A 19,115-nucleotide genomic window follows, 5' to 3' on the forward strand; every position below is an offset into this window, starting at 1 on the left:
AAAATAAGTATAATACACACAGCTAAAACTCAAATAATTTACATTGAATGCTATTTTTATATACATACATATATGTAAATCGTCATTCGTAGCAACTTTTAAGCGATATTATCAAAATATAAATGAATAAAAAATGCCTTAAAATCTAAAGAAAAATCGCTAGATTTCCCGCTAATAGCTAAATCATATTTTTCCCCGCAAAATGGGATTAAAAATCGCTAGATTTGACGAGAAAATAGCTAAATTGGCAACAGTGAATTTAAGCAAGTTGTCAAAGTATATTTTGACAACTTTCAAAATTGTTTATGGAGCCATTTTTAATTGGTTTTTATTTGCTAAAAGTTGAAAAAATAATGAAAAGTGGAAAAAGTAATTTTTAATTGTTAAAGTGCTAAAAAATAAATAATAGAGAAATAAAAGAAAAAAGTGAAAAATAAAATTAGCAGCATATTTTTAATATATATTTAAAAGAATAAATAAAAAAACAAGCTGTAAACAATGAGACGCTGCTGCCTTTGCAAAAAAAAAGACAATCTATCAAAAGGAAGTTTTTTCTCCATTCCAAAAGATGAACGGAGGAGGAAGAAGTGGAGCGAAGCTTGCCAGAAAGAATTCGGGAAAACTGAAAAAATTTGCATGGATCATTTTCATTCATCCTCGTTCATTAAAATTGGTGCGAAAACCGAATTAGTGTATAATGCTGTTCCTTCGATTTGCCTTTTCATAAATGAGACACCAAGGTAAGAACATGTGATTTTTACATTTTGATAAGTGTACCCCAAAATAATTGACCATACAACAAGTGAACCTACAGAAAATATATATGTAAATATAATAACAAGATAGAGTGCTATATTCCTCTACAAAGAATCTTAAATCTTATTCTTATCCTTATTTGTTTGTACTTTAAGTTTGATTAGCTGCACCTGCAGCTAAGACTTCTTGGCCGAATCGAAAGATTATAACGCCAACACCAATTATTCCAGTACGACTGGACAGAATATCAAATTGAGTTTTTTGGTTCTCTACCATAATCAAAATTTAAACTTAGGTTAAGTTAACACGATTGCATATGGTCAACATGCATCTCAAAAACCCGTAACTCGGTACAGTTATTCGACGTCACACATTTGACCAATGCGGTTTGAAACGTAAAACGTCGAAGGCAGAGCAAAAAGGACTGCCTGATTCCCCTTATGCGATAATGGAGCTGAATTACGAATACTTAAACATCCTTAATTGTATAAAATGTGAAAGCTTAAACATTTTGTTTACTCTATTGCAATGAATTGAATTTTGTGCGTTTAAGTCATTTCGGAATGAAGCTATGCCTAATTATGGGCCGAACCGGAAAATATTTCGCAAAATGATTTGTATATATACAAAATATATTCGTGACAAATTTTATACCGATATCATTATTAAGTAATGAATATTAGACTGCTTTCCTATACGTATGGATGCATCGTCAAAGCTGTGTAAAAAGCTAGCAAACAAAAGTAAAATAAGAGATTTCATAAAATTTTTCACAAAAACAGATGCCGTTACCAAAATTAAAGAAAGCCTAGCCGCAGTAAAACGTATTGTATGAAGAGGCAAAGCTTTAAAAAGATGAACAAATTTAAAAATGCCACTCGTAAAGAAAAAAACGTATTCAGTTTGCACGTGAACACATGGGTTATAAAAAGCAATACCTTGTTTTTTTTGGATGAAAAAAGTTTGATTTAGAAAGTCCAGATAGATATAATTACTATTTTTATGATTTTTTAAAGGATGAACTCTAACTGACTTGTCTCCATTGCTGTGAGGGAAGTGGGATGATGTGGGGGACAACTTCATATTATGAAACATGTGAACTTTAATTTCTTTCATCTAGTATGAACTGTAATAATTGTAAGGCCATACTAGAAACAGCTTTTTCACATTTTCTGATATCTTTGTACCCTTGCCATACCATACCATACCGCCAACGCTGTAAAAAGATGTATTGGAAGCCAGAATGTAAAAATTTTGGAACAGCCTCCATAATCTCCTCACTTATTTATTATTGGATATTCTTTCTCGTAAAGTGTATAAGTCGGGCAGACAGTATGACATAAAAGAAGCCTAATCTGAAGGAATTAATAAAAAGGCTTGTGCCGAAATTTCCTTAACATTAATTAAGAATCTTTATAACTATTTATCACCTCGAATTTTCGAAGTTATGTATATCGAATAACGGCGGATATGCACATTACAAAATCTTTTAAAAATGTTTATAAAAATAAAGAAGTTTCAAATATTCAAATGAGCCAATAAATATTGTTCAAAAACGTAGGGTTTTAGAAAAAAATTATTAAAAATCGGTTATTAAGTATTTCACTAATGTTATTTTCTCTAGTGATATATAACACATCATGTTACTATTTCAAATTTTAATATAACTAATTAGCCAATTACTTTTTGCAAACAATTAATTTGAATTAATACAAAACATTCTATATACAACGTTTTATGTATTGACTTGTACACATGAATGAATACTTACCCAGCAAAACAAGTGAGGAAAAAGAAGTAGAATTTTCACCACAAATAACATACTTGAAGTACTTCCAAATTTGGTGAAAACATAAGAATTTTATATTAGCGTGTCATTAGAGGGATGTTGTTCAATTTTGACAACTTTGAACTATATCTAATCTTATTTTTAGAAGCAGTAAAAATCCGATATTTGGATGTAAAAATAAACCACATTCTTTCAATGACATTTCACCAAAATTTGATGTACTTCGAGTATGTTATTTGTAGTGACTTTTCTACATCAGGAAATATTTGGTTTATAAAAGCGAAAAATATGTAATAGCATTTTTAGATGTGTTTAAGATGTCGTTTGTAAAGTATGACATCTATTATTTTTTGCTGGGTAATGATGGGCTACCACTACGATATTGTAACTTTTTAGTATAAAATGTTTATTACTTCAATAGGGAGAAAAAAGTACCAGCAAAAAGTACAAGCAAAATGGTTAGCTTTTGAGTCAGCTCTGACTCATTTGTGGTTAACCATGAGTTAGTTTTAAGTTATCTCAAAATTTGACTGGGTTTTTTAACAAATAGAAAAATAAAAAAAAATTTTAAATATTTTAAGTACAGGCATTTTTATAGCCTGTACTCGTTATACTTTGGCGTTGAGACCAATGATATTTGTTCCAAATTGTCATCTTCGGAACTGGTTCTGAGGAAGCTTTATGGAGTCGACACTCATTCTTTGGAACGGTTCTGGAACTAGTTCTTTAATCAATGATTTTTGTTTGAATTTGACATTTTTTTAATCTGATTCCAAGAAGTTGTTTCGGAACTAGTATGCATTCCATTGAACTAGTGTAGTATCAATGTATAACTAGTGTCAAAGAACTAGTTCCTTGAAAACTCTTTAGAAGTATTTTAGAACCAAAACAATATTCCGAGGAACGGGTTCCAGAAGTAGTGGCGACATCACTAGTTTCAAGGTTGTTGTATAAGAATCTGAAGTGGTTCTGTTTGCACTCGTTCTAGCACCAGTTGTTTTTAGAAAAAGTTCTGAAATTTTTCCTGGGTTATTCTTAAATATTATACACCTTTTATCATTTTAACTTTTAATTTGTTCATACCGTAAAGGTAAAGTATGGCGAATGTGTGTCCATATTTGACCCCAGCATTCTAAGACATTTGCTTTTAAATTTTATCTTACCCAAAAATTGCAAATTAAAAATAGCAATTTACTATTTAGGTTGCATCATTTTAATTCCGAAAATATACCTTCGGAATTTTCAACAGCAGCAGTTGAACAAAATTGCACGGAAATCCGGCAAAACTATTCTAACAAAGGCTCTACTGGTGTTCTGTTGCCGGTTGAAAATTTACAAGCTCCATTGGAGGTGGGACATATGTTTTCCAATTCTGAATGCACAGAAGATCTGTTTCCTTCGGAATTTTCAACTCCAGCTATAGAATTTGGTCAACATTGCACGGAAATCCGGCAAATATGTTCCAACGACACTGCTGTTGATCTGTTACCGGCTGAAATTATACCAGCTCCATTACAGTTGGGACAAATGTTTCCCAACTCTGATACAAGTGCAGATCTGTTTCGCACCGAGTATGTGTTTTCATCGACTCCAGTAAAACTGGTAAAACATAACCTGGAAACACAAACCTTTTGCAACAATGGCTGCTCAACTGGTCTATTTTCCCAAGACGATTCGTTTGCAGCAACACTTCAGATGGGACAACAATGCACGGCAACCCGGCAACAGTTTCCCAGCTATGAATATCCCTCAGAAATACATTCGATAAGTAGTCAAATCGAACGTAAAGAACAGGGAACGCAAACGGAGTAAGTATAAATTTTATAAATAACATTTTTTATGTTATGTTATGTTCAACAACAAAAAATTTTTACAAATTATCACAAATTGTTTTTGTATTTCAATACAAATTGTTTTTGTATTTCAATACAAATTTCAAATATTTTTGTGAAAATTAGTAACATTTAAGCTATTTACACACCATAATATTCAGTGAAACGACATGTCAAAATTTTCAAATAAAATGAAAAGTATAATAGCGTAGATAGAAAATGCAATGAAACTCACTGAAAATAAGGATGGAAAATTGAAAGTCGTATGATTCTATAAAAATTTTTTGAAAATTTTCCAAAATATTCTATTTTTCATGTTATAAGAGTTTTATTTTTATTTAAACACAGAAATAAATGAAAACAGAAACAAAATCCAATTTAAAATGAAAATGTTTGTTTTCTTTGATTTTTTTTTCAATTGAAGTAAAAATCTTACGACTTCTCTCATAGTGTGTAGGCAGCTTTAGTAACAACTTTTAGTTATTGAACAGACATATAATCGATACACTATATTCAAAAAGTTCTAAATCAACAATGCCTAGTTTTCAAGGGAGCAAAAAACTATTTTTCGTTATACATATGTATATTGTACAAAAAGACAATATTTCCTCCATAATACGTTTTTAACATACATTCAATTTCATAATCTATACTAGTTTTGATTTCAAATCACAATTTTGGTTTCAAATTAATATCGGACGTGGATCATGCATTAACCCAGCAAAAAAAGTGTGGAAAAAGATGTAGAATTTTCATCACAACTAGTAACCCGAAATTCAAATTCAGGTGAAAAACCTATGAATTTTACATTAGCGTGTCATTGGAGGGATGTTGTTCATTTTTGACAACTTTGAACTACATCTAATCTTACCTTTAGAAGCTGTAAAAATCCGATATTTGCATGTCAAAAATAAACCACATTCTTTCAATGAAACGCTTATGTAAATTTCATTGGTTTTTCATCAAAATTTGAAGTACTTCGAATATGTTGTTTGTAGTGACTTTTCTACATCTCATTCCCCATTTTTAACTGTGTTTTCATTTGTAAGGATATAATTGGTTTATAAAAGCGAAAAGTATGCAATCGCATTTTTAGATGTGATTAAGATGTCGTTTGTAAAGTATGACATCAATTATTTTTTGCTGGGAAGTAATACTTTGCCATCAAAAACTGATTTTGGTCCAAGAATGAGTTAGCACTTTTTGAACATATGCTTTTTGTGAAGTTTGAATATAATGGATACTATGTTATCCATGTTATTTTTAATATATATTTTATTAATTCAATCCTTAGTCCGGTAATTCTTGACTATACGGTCGATAGGCAAAGCTTTTTGGAAAAAGTACGGAGGTTGGATACCCAAATAAAAGACCTTAATTTAGAGCTCTCCAAAGCAAATGCTGCCATAGAGTCCATGGGGTCAATATTTACAAAGGGCCAAATAAAAAAAATGAAGTCTCCAGGATATGTTAAATGGGATTGGGAGGACATATCGAGTGCGATTTGCCTGCACGCCTCTGGCCCAAGAGCGTACAAGCACTTGTACAATAAAGGGTTTCCACTACCTCATGAAAGGACATTGCAGCGCTGGTGTCGCAAAGTCAACATCACGGAAGGCATAATAAAACCAGCCATTGACTTTATGCGACACATATCCGATTTGAAGGTTGAGGATAAAGCGTGCGTTCTGTCTTTCGATGAAATGAAGGTAGTGGAAACCTTTGAGTATGACGCTGTTGGAGACAGAGTAAGAAAGCCAGCAAACTACGTGCAAGTGGTTATGGCGCGTGGTCTAAGAAAATCGTGGAAACAGCCGATTTTTTTTGATTATGATCAGCAAATGTCGAAAGACATTTTGTTCGATTTAATAAAGGAGCTCCACAAAGTCGATTTTCCTGTTGTAGCTGTAGTATGCGACATGGGACCTACAAACCGTAAGTTGTGGAAAGATCTAGGCGTTACCATAGGTAAGTTTTGGAATAATAATAATATACTTCATGTAATTAAAGTTCTTAACTTTTTATATTTTTTTTTTTTTGTTTTGCGCAAAGACGAATCATATGACATTGATTATAATGTCAATTTATTTTTTACCGGCTTCCATAAAACATAATTCGGATTTTGTGTTTTGTAAATTGGGTAATTATTCGTAAATCTAGCATATTAAGATTAGTTTTTAATATTCGCTTTTAAGATTAAATAGTTAGATAAAGTAACATCGGGACATAATGCTTCATCAGGAACATAGGAAAAATGTGAACCATTAACAGCCTCCAACTGTCCAGTTTACACCCTCCAAATGTCCAGTTTACAGCCTACAAATGTCCAGTTTAGAGCCTCCAACTGTCCAGTTTACAGCCTCCAACTCTCCAGTTTACAGCCTCCACAACAAACTTTTCTATTTACAATGTACAAGCCTTGTTTCTGCTGCCGGTGAAAAAGTAACATCGGGACATAATGCTTCATCAGGAACATAGGAAAAAATGTGAACCATCAACAGCTAAACAAAGTCTAGTTTACAGCCTCCAACTGTCCAGTTTACATCCTCCAAATGTCCAGTTTACAGCCTCCAAATGGCCAGTTTATAGCCTCCAACTGTCCAGTTCACAGCCTCCACAACAAACCCTTCTATTTACAATGTGTTTCTGCTGCCGGTGATAAAGTAACATCGGGACATTTTTGTTACGTTTTAAGTTTAATCTTTACCCGCCACACAAATAAGAATTCGGTGACACTGTTTAATGAAACGGAATCACTGCAAAGTTATTTAAATAAAGACGTAAGTTGTAAATTTCAGAAATTCTAATTTCCATAGCCAAAAGTTATTCTTATATTAACATTTCATCATTATAATTTATAATTTATTATTTATTTCATAAAAAAGTGAATAACTTAAATGCTTTTCTCTTTCTGCAGGATACGTTTTTCTATTGTTTGGTCCTTGAACCCACTGATAAAACTATTTTGGCTGATAAAGGTGAAATTCGTGTTGTTATTCGTTAACATAGAGAAATTTCTGCTAAGCATAACGTCATTACCACCGATAAACGTAAATTAGAAACTTTAGTATGGAATTCAAGTAAAATACTAACGGATCCAAAAAATTATCAGTTTTTGGTTATATCGCGTTTCATTGGAACATTTGCACGAGCTTTATATTGTTGTAGTTTGGTTAAGCAGCCTCATATGTATGTATGCGTTCCCACGACAATTGGATCTCCGCTCCGGAACGACCCGATTCTCAATCGGCCAATTATTATCAACTCAGCAATAACTGTATCAACCGGAATTTTTTCCCAAGAAGGACGTCCAGTCATAGCCAATCTGTTACAACAACAACAGCATATATATGTCAGTGGCAGCAGCAAGTCATGATATTTTTTCCGGTTTTATTCTTCAACATCTCTTGACCCGAAAGTTGTGAAAATTCTCCCAGTACATAAGTTTCATCATCCATCACACAACAAGTTTATTTTTTATAAAATACCTTAATTTTCACTCTTTTTTTTCTTTTAAGCCCTTTACCGAATTGATCTGGAACTTTCCGAACTTTATACGACTTCAACTTTGCGCACACAAGAATCAGAGCATTTAACTTTACGAGATGCTTTTCTGACAGAAATGTTCGGTATAAGTATCTGTTACACTTCATCCAGATTTTCTTTCAATTCTCAAGACAATAAGACAATTTTTTGTCTAAAAAAGTGTGTACAGGTTTTTTCTGACACAGTAGTAGTGGTGGAGCAACATCAGTTACAAAAGCTGGTATTTTTAATGGCACAACACATTGTGGCCCGATGTCTCAAATATGGGCAAATCTTGTGAATCTTCCTCAAATACTAAATCATCAGAAGGTAAGTATGATGTTAAAAAAGTTTTACAACACATCTTGTAATTTATTATTATGTATTAGTTTGCACAAATACTACTTCACATCATCATAATAAATCATTTCTTTATTTTTTATCCTTTATCCTTTTCCCTTTTATCCTTTTCCGACAGTTACAACTCGCATGTTTGGGAAATCAGTTACATATGTATATAAAGAATATTTTGTTGCTGAAAAAGAAGGATCCTGGTAGTGTTACTAAAATAGCTAATCGTTTGGATCACCAATACAATTATTGATCTGGAAAAGGATATAACAATTATACCGACACCAGTCTTCTCTGTAACGCGTAAAAGAGAGAAACACATCAAAATGGAACAGAAGGTATTTTAATTGTATCAGTTACAAATATTTGTATGACATACATTTTGTATTACTTTCTTTAAGTGACCATTGTACCGGCTGGACCAACTACTAAGAGACCCAACAAAGATCATATGCCGTCACATTGTCATAAAACCAGTTAATGAATACGTTATTCTCTTAACATATAATTGATGTTTATTGTAATAAATATTTGTCAGGTATAGATTTCCTATTAGACAAACATTATTCCCTTACTAGAGTTTTTATTTAAATACAGCACTTTTGTTCGTCCTGTCTATTAGATGTATTAAAAATATTTGTAATGTAAACGTGAGAATAATTTTGTTTCCAATTTTTTCCATAACCGATGTAAAAAATTAAAAAAATAATAATTTTTTTCTTATTTGATTTAACAAAATCATGTCAATTAAAGACTATACTACTTCAAGCCCCCACAGTAATCAATCGAATTCGTTTATTTTTATTTTTTTTTTTTTATTTTATTTGATATTTTTTTTAATAAATTGATATATATGAAATTACATACATATGTATTTATATAACAAAATAATAAATTTTTATAAAGGAAAGAAAATAAATTTATATCTGTAATTCAAACCAGACATTTTGTTCAAGAGAAAATACATTTTTTATATTATATTATTATATAATAAATAAAATAAAACAGAATTAAAAAAAACTGAAATTTATATAAACAATATTAAATCGTTTTTAATTGTTAAAAAAATTTCAATTATTTTACAATACTTTTCATAATACAAATTACATTAGTGTTTCACATTACAATACTTTTTCAAATAATACATTTTATTAATAAAAAATCACATAATGTAAAACACCTTTAAACAAAACATTCAAAATAAAAAATCTTTTAAAAATGGAAAAGAAATACAACACAACAACAAATAATATATGAGCAATTATCATTTCATTTTAGATTTTAAGAAATCAACTTTATGTATTAAATATTTCTTTGGTTTAATATCTTGAAAAGTATGTGATGATGAATTTTTATTCTCAAGACTTGAAAGAAAAGTCCGTAAAATTTTGTGCAAAAGTAGTCCCACGTTGTAGAAATAAACACTTAAAGTTAAAACCAAATTTATACAATTTTACAAAATTTGCAGTTTTTTTGATAGAATATTTGCGGCTGTTCGGTTACGCAAAATTTTGAAATGAGAAAAAGTAGACATTGTAATTACGCGTCGTTTGATGTATATCTCTAAAATGTGCTCTAGAAGATATCACTGTGGGAGTCTTAAATTTTGGAGAAATAAACGTAAACGTTTCGAAAAAAGGAACACTGACAGCGTAACTTCAATATACCCAAAATATCGCGTGATCGAAATACTTTAAAAATTTACATGTTAAAATCATTAAGCCGCGATATTAGCATGTTAAGATTTTAGAGCAAATTCAAAAAATTGTGAATTTTTAATTTTTTACTTCAACGAATTTTCGCATTATAGACAAATTTTAAATTCAGAATAATATAAATAACAGAGCTGTAAATGAATCATTAATTTTTTAATTAATTCCTGAATTATTTGTGAATTGAATTAGGAAATTTTGAATTAATTCTTTTTACATAAAAAATGAATTGAATGAAATTTGAGTCAATTCATATGAAATTGGTAAAAATAAATTACAATTCATTTCCAACTCAAATGAATTTGGTAAATGAATTGCAATTCGTTTCTAAATCAAATGAATTTGTCAAATTAATTGCAATTCATTTCCAATTCATTTGAATTGAATTGATTTTGAATTAATTCAAATGATTTAGAAAAAGGAATTGGCAATTCATTTTCAACTCATTTGAATTGAATTGATTGAGATATGAATTGATTTTGTTAGTAAATCTACACTATAGATTTACTTACAAATCTACAAAAAGTTATTATTATTGAAGGTGAAGGATTAATTCTAATTAAATATACTTGATTTTTGATTTAGTTATACATATGTGAAAATTCATTTTATTTTTTTTTTAAATAAATATTATCACAAAATTTCAAAAATTATTAATTGCCTCTTGAATATTATATGAGTATTTCAAAATAAAAATTAGTTATTCTCGAAGAACTATACTCCAAACACCATGTTTTCTTTGACGAGGTGCAGATCCATGACAGAGCTTTTCAATTTTCGTACAGAATTATTTCATTTTGGTTTGAGGAAATTCCATTTTTTAGTTCCCTAGATCTGCTTTGGAATTTGATTGATTGCTCACTTTTGATTTCATTCATTTGAAATGCAATTCATTGTTCTAATACATTTTAATTAATTCAAAATCAATTCAAATGAATTGGAAATGAATTAGAAACGAATTGCAATTCATTTGAATTGGAAACGAATTGCAACTCATTCGGCAAATTCATTTGAATTGGAAATGAAGTTCTACCAAATTCATTTGAATTGATTCAAATTTCATTCAATTCTCTTTTTTGTGAAAGGAATTAATTCAAAATTAAGCCAATTCGTAAACGAATTAAAATCAGAAATGAAAGATTCATTTACAGCTCTGATAAATAATCAATCTTTATTTAGAAAACATTGGTGTGCAATAAAAAAATTCAATATAGGCCTTTCATGGACTGTATACGCGGGGTTTCTTTTACAAAAGAAATCGATGAAGCACACCCAAGCCGCTAATTAAAATTGGTAACATTAAACATCAAACGGTAGCTGACAATAATGATTATACCAAAATCGATAAACCGTTCGAAAAAGTACGTTTTTGCTTTAAATGCAGTATAAAAAATTTCATTCATGTGTATATAAAATGTCTTTACAAAATTGCAATTAACCGAACAGATTTTCATTTTAACTGTTTTATAAATTATTAATTAATTTAAACTTAGAAATGAAAATAGCAGTTAATGGTAGATAAGCAGGGATACGCTAACTGCTAAAGAAATTGCATCAAAATTTTTCTTGCACCGAAAACGTGGTGTTTCTTGTGTTACTAAATAATTCGAAGAAGCACACCTGAACCGCTAATTAAAATTGGTAACAATAAAGATCAATCGGTAGCTATTATAGGTTGCTATTAATGAGGTCTATAGCAAAATCAGAAAATGCATTCAAATATATGCATAAACAAATTTAAATCCTCACAGTTTTTAATCAAGCATTTTTTTGAATCCTAAAATCTAAAATAAAAAGAGAATTTCCCATATGTGTACATTAACAAATTTTACAATATAATTATAAATAAATAACATTACTTTTTAAAGTAAAAATATTTTCTTTTCGCAATAAAAACTTTTCTAATAAATATAGAACTTTTGGAAAATGACGTGCCTAGCTATGGTGCCAAAAGACGCTAGGTTATGACGACACAAAAGTCGCTAATTTCCTTAAAAAGTGCTATGTATTTCCCATTCAGTATAACATCTTTAAGTATAATTATTGGACAATTACAGTTCAATCTTCCCTCACTCCGAAATATAGAACATGTTCCAAAGTAGGAACAAGAATCCCATACCATTACGTATCTGCCACAATGTTCAACGAATTTCATAGCATATTGGGAAAAAAATTCAGTGTTGGAAGAGTTTTTATTATTGCGCTTGCAACAGGTCACAAAAGAGTCATCTTCTGCATGACTCAATATTTTTCTTCAAGTTGTTAAATTTAGCTTAAAATTAAATTTATGAATATTATGTTTTTATATTTTCTACACATTGTTGTTCATGAAATTTTTGTTAAATTTTGTAAACAAAAACCATATGATTTTGACACAATTGAAACAAATTCCAAAAACAAAATACATGTGGTTGTTGTAGATGTTGTTGTACAACAAGAGATGTCGCTACTTTATTAATATACTTTGGTATTTTCCGAAAATTTTGCGAATACTTGTATTTTAATAGCTTTTTCAAGAATCAAGGTTTGTAACAAAAATTTTAATGTCTTCTAAATAGTCAGTATAATAAATTAAACAATCCACTTTTCAATAACTATTTCATACTAAAAATCACTATAAAATCACATAATTCAGATTCTACTGTAATTTAGTTAGTTACTACTAACCTATCCGATGTACATAAATAAAACAAAATTAAATTTGTAGCCAATTACGATAAATTAAATAAAAGATGAATAAATTTTATTTTTAAACATTTTACAGATTTTTGTGAATTAATATTGTTATTGGTTTGCAAAAATAACAAATAATCTATAATTGTTACCTAAAGAAACCCGCTATATTTACCATTAACAGCTAATATATTTTATCCCGTTACATTACCTGAAAAACCGCTAAATTATCACCACTTTTTGTGGAGAGAGACAAATACAGAAATATATTTGTAGTGTTTTGAAAGTGAAAAAATTTGAAAAAAATCAATTAACCATTTCGTTCTTCAAGAGATTTGTAACATTTAATGAAAAAATGAATTACGACTTTTTACAAAGTTACAATATACCAGTTGCTCGCCAAGGCGCAACGGACAATCAATATGACACCACGAACAATTCAACGATGGAGGGGGCTTATGGTACGTACTCTATGCAATCCACTGCCCAAAGTACGCCCGCAATTAACACCGCCTATTATGGTTATGGTGCTCCTAATGCATACAGTGCAGAATCTTATCAACCGGCCACAACAGGAGGTTCAGGCGGTTATTATCAAAATCCCGAACGTTTTATGCCACCCTCTAAACATGGCTCGAGTTATACACCACATAAAGGTTCTTTTAAGCGTAAATCAAATTCTGCTGGTGGTGGTAGTTCAGCCAAAAAAGAACCTCCATTTGCGGAAATGTCTAGTGATGGAACATTTGTCATGTTTATGGGTCGCGATGAATCCTACCCGGATGATTTGAATGCTTTGATACATCCAATGTCGTGTGACTTGTGCAATGTAAAAATGACTTCAAGAATAATTGCAAAGGATCATTATGAATCAAAGTCTCATGACAAACATATATCTTCGTGGTTATTAAAAGTAAGTGGGAATTTTTATGATCTATATAAATATAAAAAAATATTACTAAGACATCCACCTTCCAAGTATTCCAATTTAATCTCAGATTCAATTTCTAAGTCTGCAATTTTAAAATAATTTGATGAATTATGATGCAAATAAATAATGACTATAAATATTTCTTTAATTATTTATTTAATTTACTGTTGATTAATTGCGGTTTTATAGTTATGATTAGCAAATTTTATAAACTAAGAATTTAGGAGTAGAAACTTTCCGAACTTTAAAATTTTTAAGTGAAGTCTTTAAGGACATGATTTTAATCGTATCCAAGAAATCTGCATAAAATATTTATTTGAATTTTTAGAATTACACTGAAAATGGCCTAAACCCACCATTGATTAAACATTTTCTTAAACAAGATTCAAATGGTTCAGGCACCGACATGTGTTGTGAGTCTTGTGCACTGAAAATAAATCGTGAACATTGTAAATGTCACATAAATGTACAGAAGGATGATGACAAAAAGGAGGATTCAATTGCAGAAATCAAATTGGACTTGACTTTGGGTCGCGACAATTCCTATCCGGATGAATTAAATTAATCAATGTAATATAAAAATGAATTCACAAATGATGGCCAAGGATCATTATTATTCTAAAACACATGACAATAACTTAACTACGTGGTTATCTAATGTATGTTTAAATAGGTTTACAGACATATTCTACCTAGATAGATCTTATTTATGTATTTTTCTTTTCTTCCAACCCATAATTCATCAATTTATTTAATGTTATTCTCAAAAATAAACATAACTCCACTAATTTTCTGTTAATTTTCAGAACTACACTGAAAAAGGCTTAAATCCGCCTGCGATTAAACGTTTTGTTAAACAAGGTTCCACCGGACCAGATGCCTACTATTGTGAGGCCTGTGATCTTAAATTAACTTCATTAACTCATGCCAATCAACATTACTCTGGCAAAAAACATCGTTCGGTTATAGCACAAAGAGCTAAACCATCTGGTGCAGGTTTCTACAATTCTGAAGGCAAATGGGTACGTACCGGTACCAAGGCAATGGCTAGTCAATGTAAAGATCAACGTTTTGGCATTGGTGATGAATTTAAATATGCTGAAATCATAGCAGCAAATAAAGCTGCAAAAATTGCTGATACCACCACAACAACTAGTGTTGCAGATACGACTACTAATACAAATGACACTGAAATTAAAGCAAAAGTCAAGGAAACTACAAAACCAGTTAAAGCGAGCAGCTCTAATGATCAAGACCCTACATTGTTTTGCTCAATTTGTAAAGTGAGTGTAACATCGGCCGTTCAGATGACCACGCATTTGGCAGGCTCAAAACATATGAAAAAACTAAAATTAGCTGGTATAAATCCAACAATCACAGATAACACTGATGGCCTACAATCGGGCATTGTGCCACTATCAGACACTTTAAAAGATAATGTGCTGTTGTCAGCCATAAAAGAGGAAATCAAACCCGATCCTACTGATTTGTCAATGTATCGTACACCTAGCGGTCAATATTATTGCAAGATTTGTAATACATCTATGCCACATTTGCCTGGATTGGAACAACATTTGAAGGGTAAACGTCATTTGAAAAAACAAATCGAAGAAAAGGCTTTGGCAGCACTTGCTAATAAGAAAAACTAATATTATGGATTTGAGAAAAAAAAAACACTTAATGTTTTAGCTAAAAACTATTTTATTAATTATTGTATTTACTAAATACTATTTAGTATGTATGAATGCTAAATATATGTATGAATACAAAATAAATGTATTGATTACATAAGAAATAAAATTTTAAAAGTATAGAAGCAAATGCAGCATCTTTTTTGTTGATTTTATAAATTAAATAGATAGATAGATAGATAGATAGATAGATAGATAGATAAATAGATAGATAGATAGATAGATAGATAGATAGATAGATAGATAGATAGATAGATAGATAGATAGATAGATAGATAGATAGATAGATAAAAACAATTTATGAAGTTGCTAAAAAATTTTAGTGATACAAGTTTGGCTAAATATGATTTAATTAAAAAACCGGAAGTTGTTGCAAAACTACTGTAACTTGGAATCATACTATTTTATCTATAACGAATACTATCAGATATCTAGTTAGTCTATGAATATCAGCATTAAGAATACAAATGAAAAATTTATAAGAAAATGATTTTTTAAGTTTTTCTTTAAATTTATAAAAATATGTATGTATATTAGGCATTTGACAAAATTTCCCGATACATATGTATATAGTTTCATGTTAAAGCAGATGTTACACTTAAAACCTATTTTTCAACATATTTACCTAATGTAGGGTGTTGATAGTATACATACAAATTTCATAACATTACGTTTTTCATAAAAACTTTTTGTCACTACTGTACTTCCTTATCGAAGAAGAAAAAAAAAAACAGATTATGAATCATTGCACAGTGGGTTTTTATAAAAATTTAAAATTGACACAACTGTACTTTGTCATAGAATAGTCCAGAAAATTATGAATCATGGCACAGTGGGTTGTGCAGGAGAAAAATGTAGATTTTTTTAACATTTCAGCACAACTGTACTTTTATAAAAAATGTTAGAATATTTTAAATGACAGCACTGTGGGTTGTTGTCTGTAAAATACGAGTAAAATGCTATCGCTCTTAGGTGTTACTAAGCATGCCAGTAAATCTCTTATAGGTACAAGTAATTCAGTATATTGTCTGTCCTTTTTGACAAAACTCTTTAAACATTCCAAATCTTTGGGCTTAAAACTATTAAAACACTTTATTTTTATATCCATATATCAATCGCCTTTATTTATTGGATTTCTATTATTTTTTTTTTCAATTACAATACTAAAACATAGATTCTATTGGATTTTGTTTTAAGAACTAAAGGTTTTACATGAAAGGTATGTTTTTTTTTTCATTTTTTTTGGAGCAGAATACAAAATGTAACAAAACTTTTAAATAATTCATAAAAATACAATAATTTCGAAAAGAAACTTCTTCTGGGGGATCTTAAAATCGCTTAAATAAATCCTTTATTAAAAAATGCTAGACTATTGTAAATGTCAGATGTAAATATTAAACAACGATTTTACCCAGCAAGCACAGCCGTGCCGCCATAAATGGAAATCGAAGAAATCATTATAGTTTCCATTACTATTTTTAAATTTTTGTTTGTGTGAACTATTATCATATTTTTTTGATAAATTTAATGACATTTTGTTATATTTTTGTTAAATATATATTAAAAAGTATTATTTTCCATTTTTATGAGTTTTGTTTTTTATATTTATTATATGAATAAAGTTAATTTTGTGTATTATTTTTTTTAAGAATATATTATTAATATTAAAAAAAGTTAATAGTTGCTGTTGTCGCCACCCGTCTGTTGTTGATAAACTTCAATAGTATCGCCTTCTTCCATTTCCAAGGAGGTAGGAGTGTCATTTTCATTGATGGGTTGACCATCAAAGCGAAACCGAACAACTTGCATAGATAAACCCTGTGAAAATAGGAAGTTAAAGTAAAAATTTCCATAAAGAATTAGTATGTAGTTTGTGTGGAATACTTGTAAATTGTGCTGGTTTTTAGTTTAAAACAAAACAAGCAAATTATCAAAGTATTGTAATAATAAATAAAAAGGTAAACAAACTTTTTATGTTTGTTTTGGTCGAGATTTTCAACTTACCGCTCTGTCACAATAGGCATTCATTAATTTTCTGAGAGGTGTATGTTTCTTGATTTTGAACTGTACGACGGCATTATCTTGGCCCAAAACTTTCAAGTTAATGTGTTCTGTTTCAGATCCCTGGAAAGAAATTGAAACAAATGTTATATTAATATAGCTTAATTTTTGCCTGTATTTATACAACAAAAACCCATTGTGCTTTGAACCTAGCTACGCTACACAGAAAATTCTTTGTAAATTTGCTACAACAACGACGCCGCCGCTTGTTGTCATTATTAAAATGGTTAAGACAGAACGACCAAACAGCCGATATACAAAATTTTAATTTCGGTAAAAATAGCAATAGTATACAGATATCATGTTGATGAAAATAAACAAAAACAACAAGAAAAAGCAGCTGTCTATATACAAAAACACAGGAAAAAGCAGAAATATTGTAAAAAACAGAACATTATTTCAACTAATAAAAACGACGCTAACCATAAAAAATAAAGCCTCGTTTAAATGACGAAAACGAAATAAAGAATGTAGGGTATAAATATGCACAACTACGAGTGGAAGAAAAAAAAAAAGCCACACAAAAATGTTAGGTTATGTTTGAAAATTTTTACACACTTAAATGCTTCTCATGTATTTTAGAGGATTCTTCCAACTGCACAAAGTATCATTTCTCAAATAATTTATTCCTGCAAATTCATGTTTTATCTCAACAATTCCAAAATATTTATAATTTTAAAAGCTGATTTGTTAAGGTAGCAAAAAAAAAATTAAGCCGCATTGCGTCGCTGTTGACCGCGCCATGTTTGTCGGCGTCATACACTTTTTTTGCCCCGTTCTTTTTTTTTTAACAAAGTTTTTCTTTTATTCTCCCCTTTCTTTAGACAAGCACAAAGTTTTATTTATATTTCTTTTGTTAAAACGTACCTTCTTTTCGTCAGACATGTTTAAAAACTTGTATTTAAATTTCTTTGTTTAGTTTTGTTAACAAATTTGTTATAATTTAGCACTGCTTGTGTTTATACACGCAACTTTTTTAACTCTATATTGCTGCTGTTATCTTGTACAACACACTTTGCGGGACAATCAAATACTGCTGCTTGCAAAAAATTTCCCTTCGTTTCGTTAAGCAGAATCGACAAAATATAGCATGAAAAAAAGCGCCGCAACGCATCAGCCATCTTCTTTCAACGCCATTATTCGTTAAGAATACAACTCTGTATTTCAAGTAGTACAAATGCAGCTCTGTATAATGAAAAGGTGATGCCAGACTGGGTTTATGAATTTAAAGTAGTTTTATGTGTAATCTAATGGTTTGCTATATCTTTTTCATAACAATTTTCATATTCAGTGCTCATAATACTCCATTTAAAGAATAGTTTGATTATCAGGCCAATTATGAACAATTAATCCTCGGGAGTTTTTAGGAATAGGAGAGGGAATAAACTCCCAGTTAACTTATTATTCAGAGTAGGCCTGTATGTTACAAAACTTACTATTACTTACTTACTTACTTACTTACTTACTTATTACTTACTTACTTACTTACTTACTTACTTACTTACTTACTTACTTACTTACTTACTTACTTACTTACTTACTTACTTACTTACTTACTTACTTACTTACTTACTTACTTACTTACTTACTTACTTACTTACTTACTTACTTACTTACTTACTTACTTACTTACTTACTTACTTACTTACTTACTTACTTACTACTTACTTACTTACTTACTTACTTACTTACTTACTTACTTACTTACTTACTTACTTACTTACTTACTTACTTACTTACTTACTTACTTACTTACTTACTTACTTACTTACTTACTTACTTACTTACTTACTT

General features: G+C 29.9%; 2 protein-coding genes across 2 annotated transcripts; one reads left to right on the forward strand and one right to left on the reverse strand.

The window, feature by feature from the left end:
- The first annotated feature begins 12,854 nt into the window (after positions 1 to 12,854).
- LOC119607345 (zinc finger RNA-binding protein-like) lies at positions 12,855 to 15,390 on the forward strand. The gene is made up of 2 exons (XM_037961212.1): positions 12,855 to 13,551; positions 14,376 to 15,390. The coding sequence occupies exons 1-2, from the start codon at positions 12,994 to 12,996 to the stop codon at positions 15,216 to 15,218; spliced, it is 1,401 nt and encodes a 466-aa protein (XP_037817140.1). The 5' UTR covers positions 12,855 to 12,993; the 3' UTR covers positions 15,219 to 15,390.
- A 968-nt stretch (positions 15,391 to 16,358) lies between these two features.
- LOC119607348 (small ubiquitin-related modifier 3) lies at positions 16,359 to 18,447 on the reverse strand. Its single transcript, XM_037961216.1, has 3 exons — positions 18,189 to 18,447; positions 17,265 to 17,384; positions 16,359 to 17,078 (listed from the first exon to the last, which is right to left on the reverse strand). The coding sequence occupies exons 1-3, from the start codon at positions 18,204 to 18,206 to the stop codon at positions 16,935 to 16,937; spliced, it is 282 nt and encodes a 93-aa protein (XP_037817144.1). The 5' UTR covers positions 18,207 to 18,447; the 3' UTR covers positions 16,359 to 16,934.
- Between the last annotated feature and the right edge of the window lie 668 nt (positions 18,448 to 19,115).

The sequence above is a fragment of the Lucilia sericata genome, unplaced genomic scaffold (genome assembly GCF_015586225.1).
Source record: "Lucilia sericata isolate MDLA Ls3-8-SP2 unplaced genomic scaffold, ASM1558622v1 Contig000688F_arrow, whole genome shotgun sequence".
Taxonomy (NCBI): Eukaryota; Metazoa; Arthropoda; class Insecta; order Diptera; family Calliphoridae; genus Lucilia; species Lucilia sericata.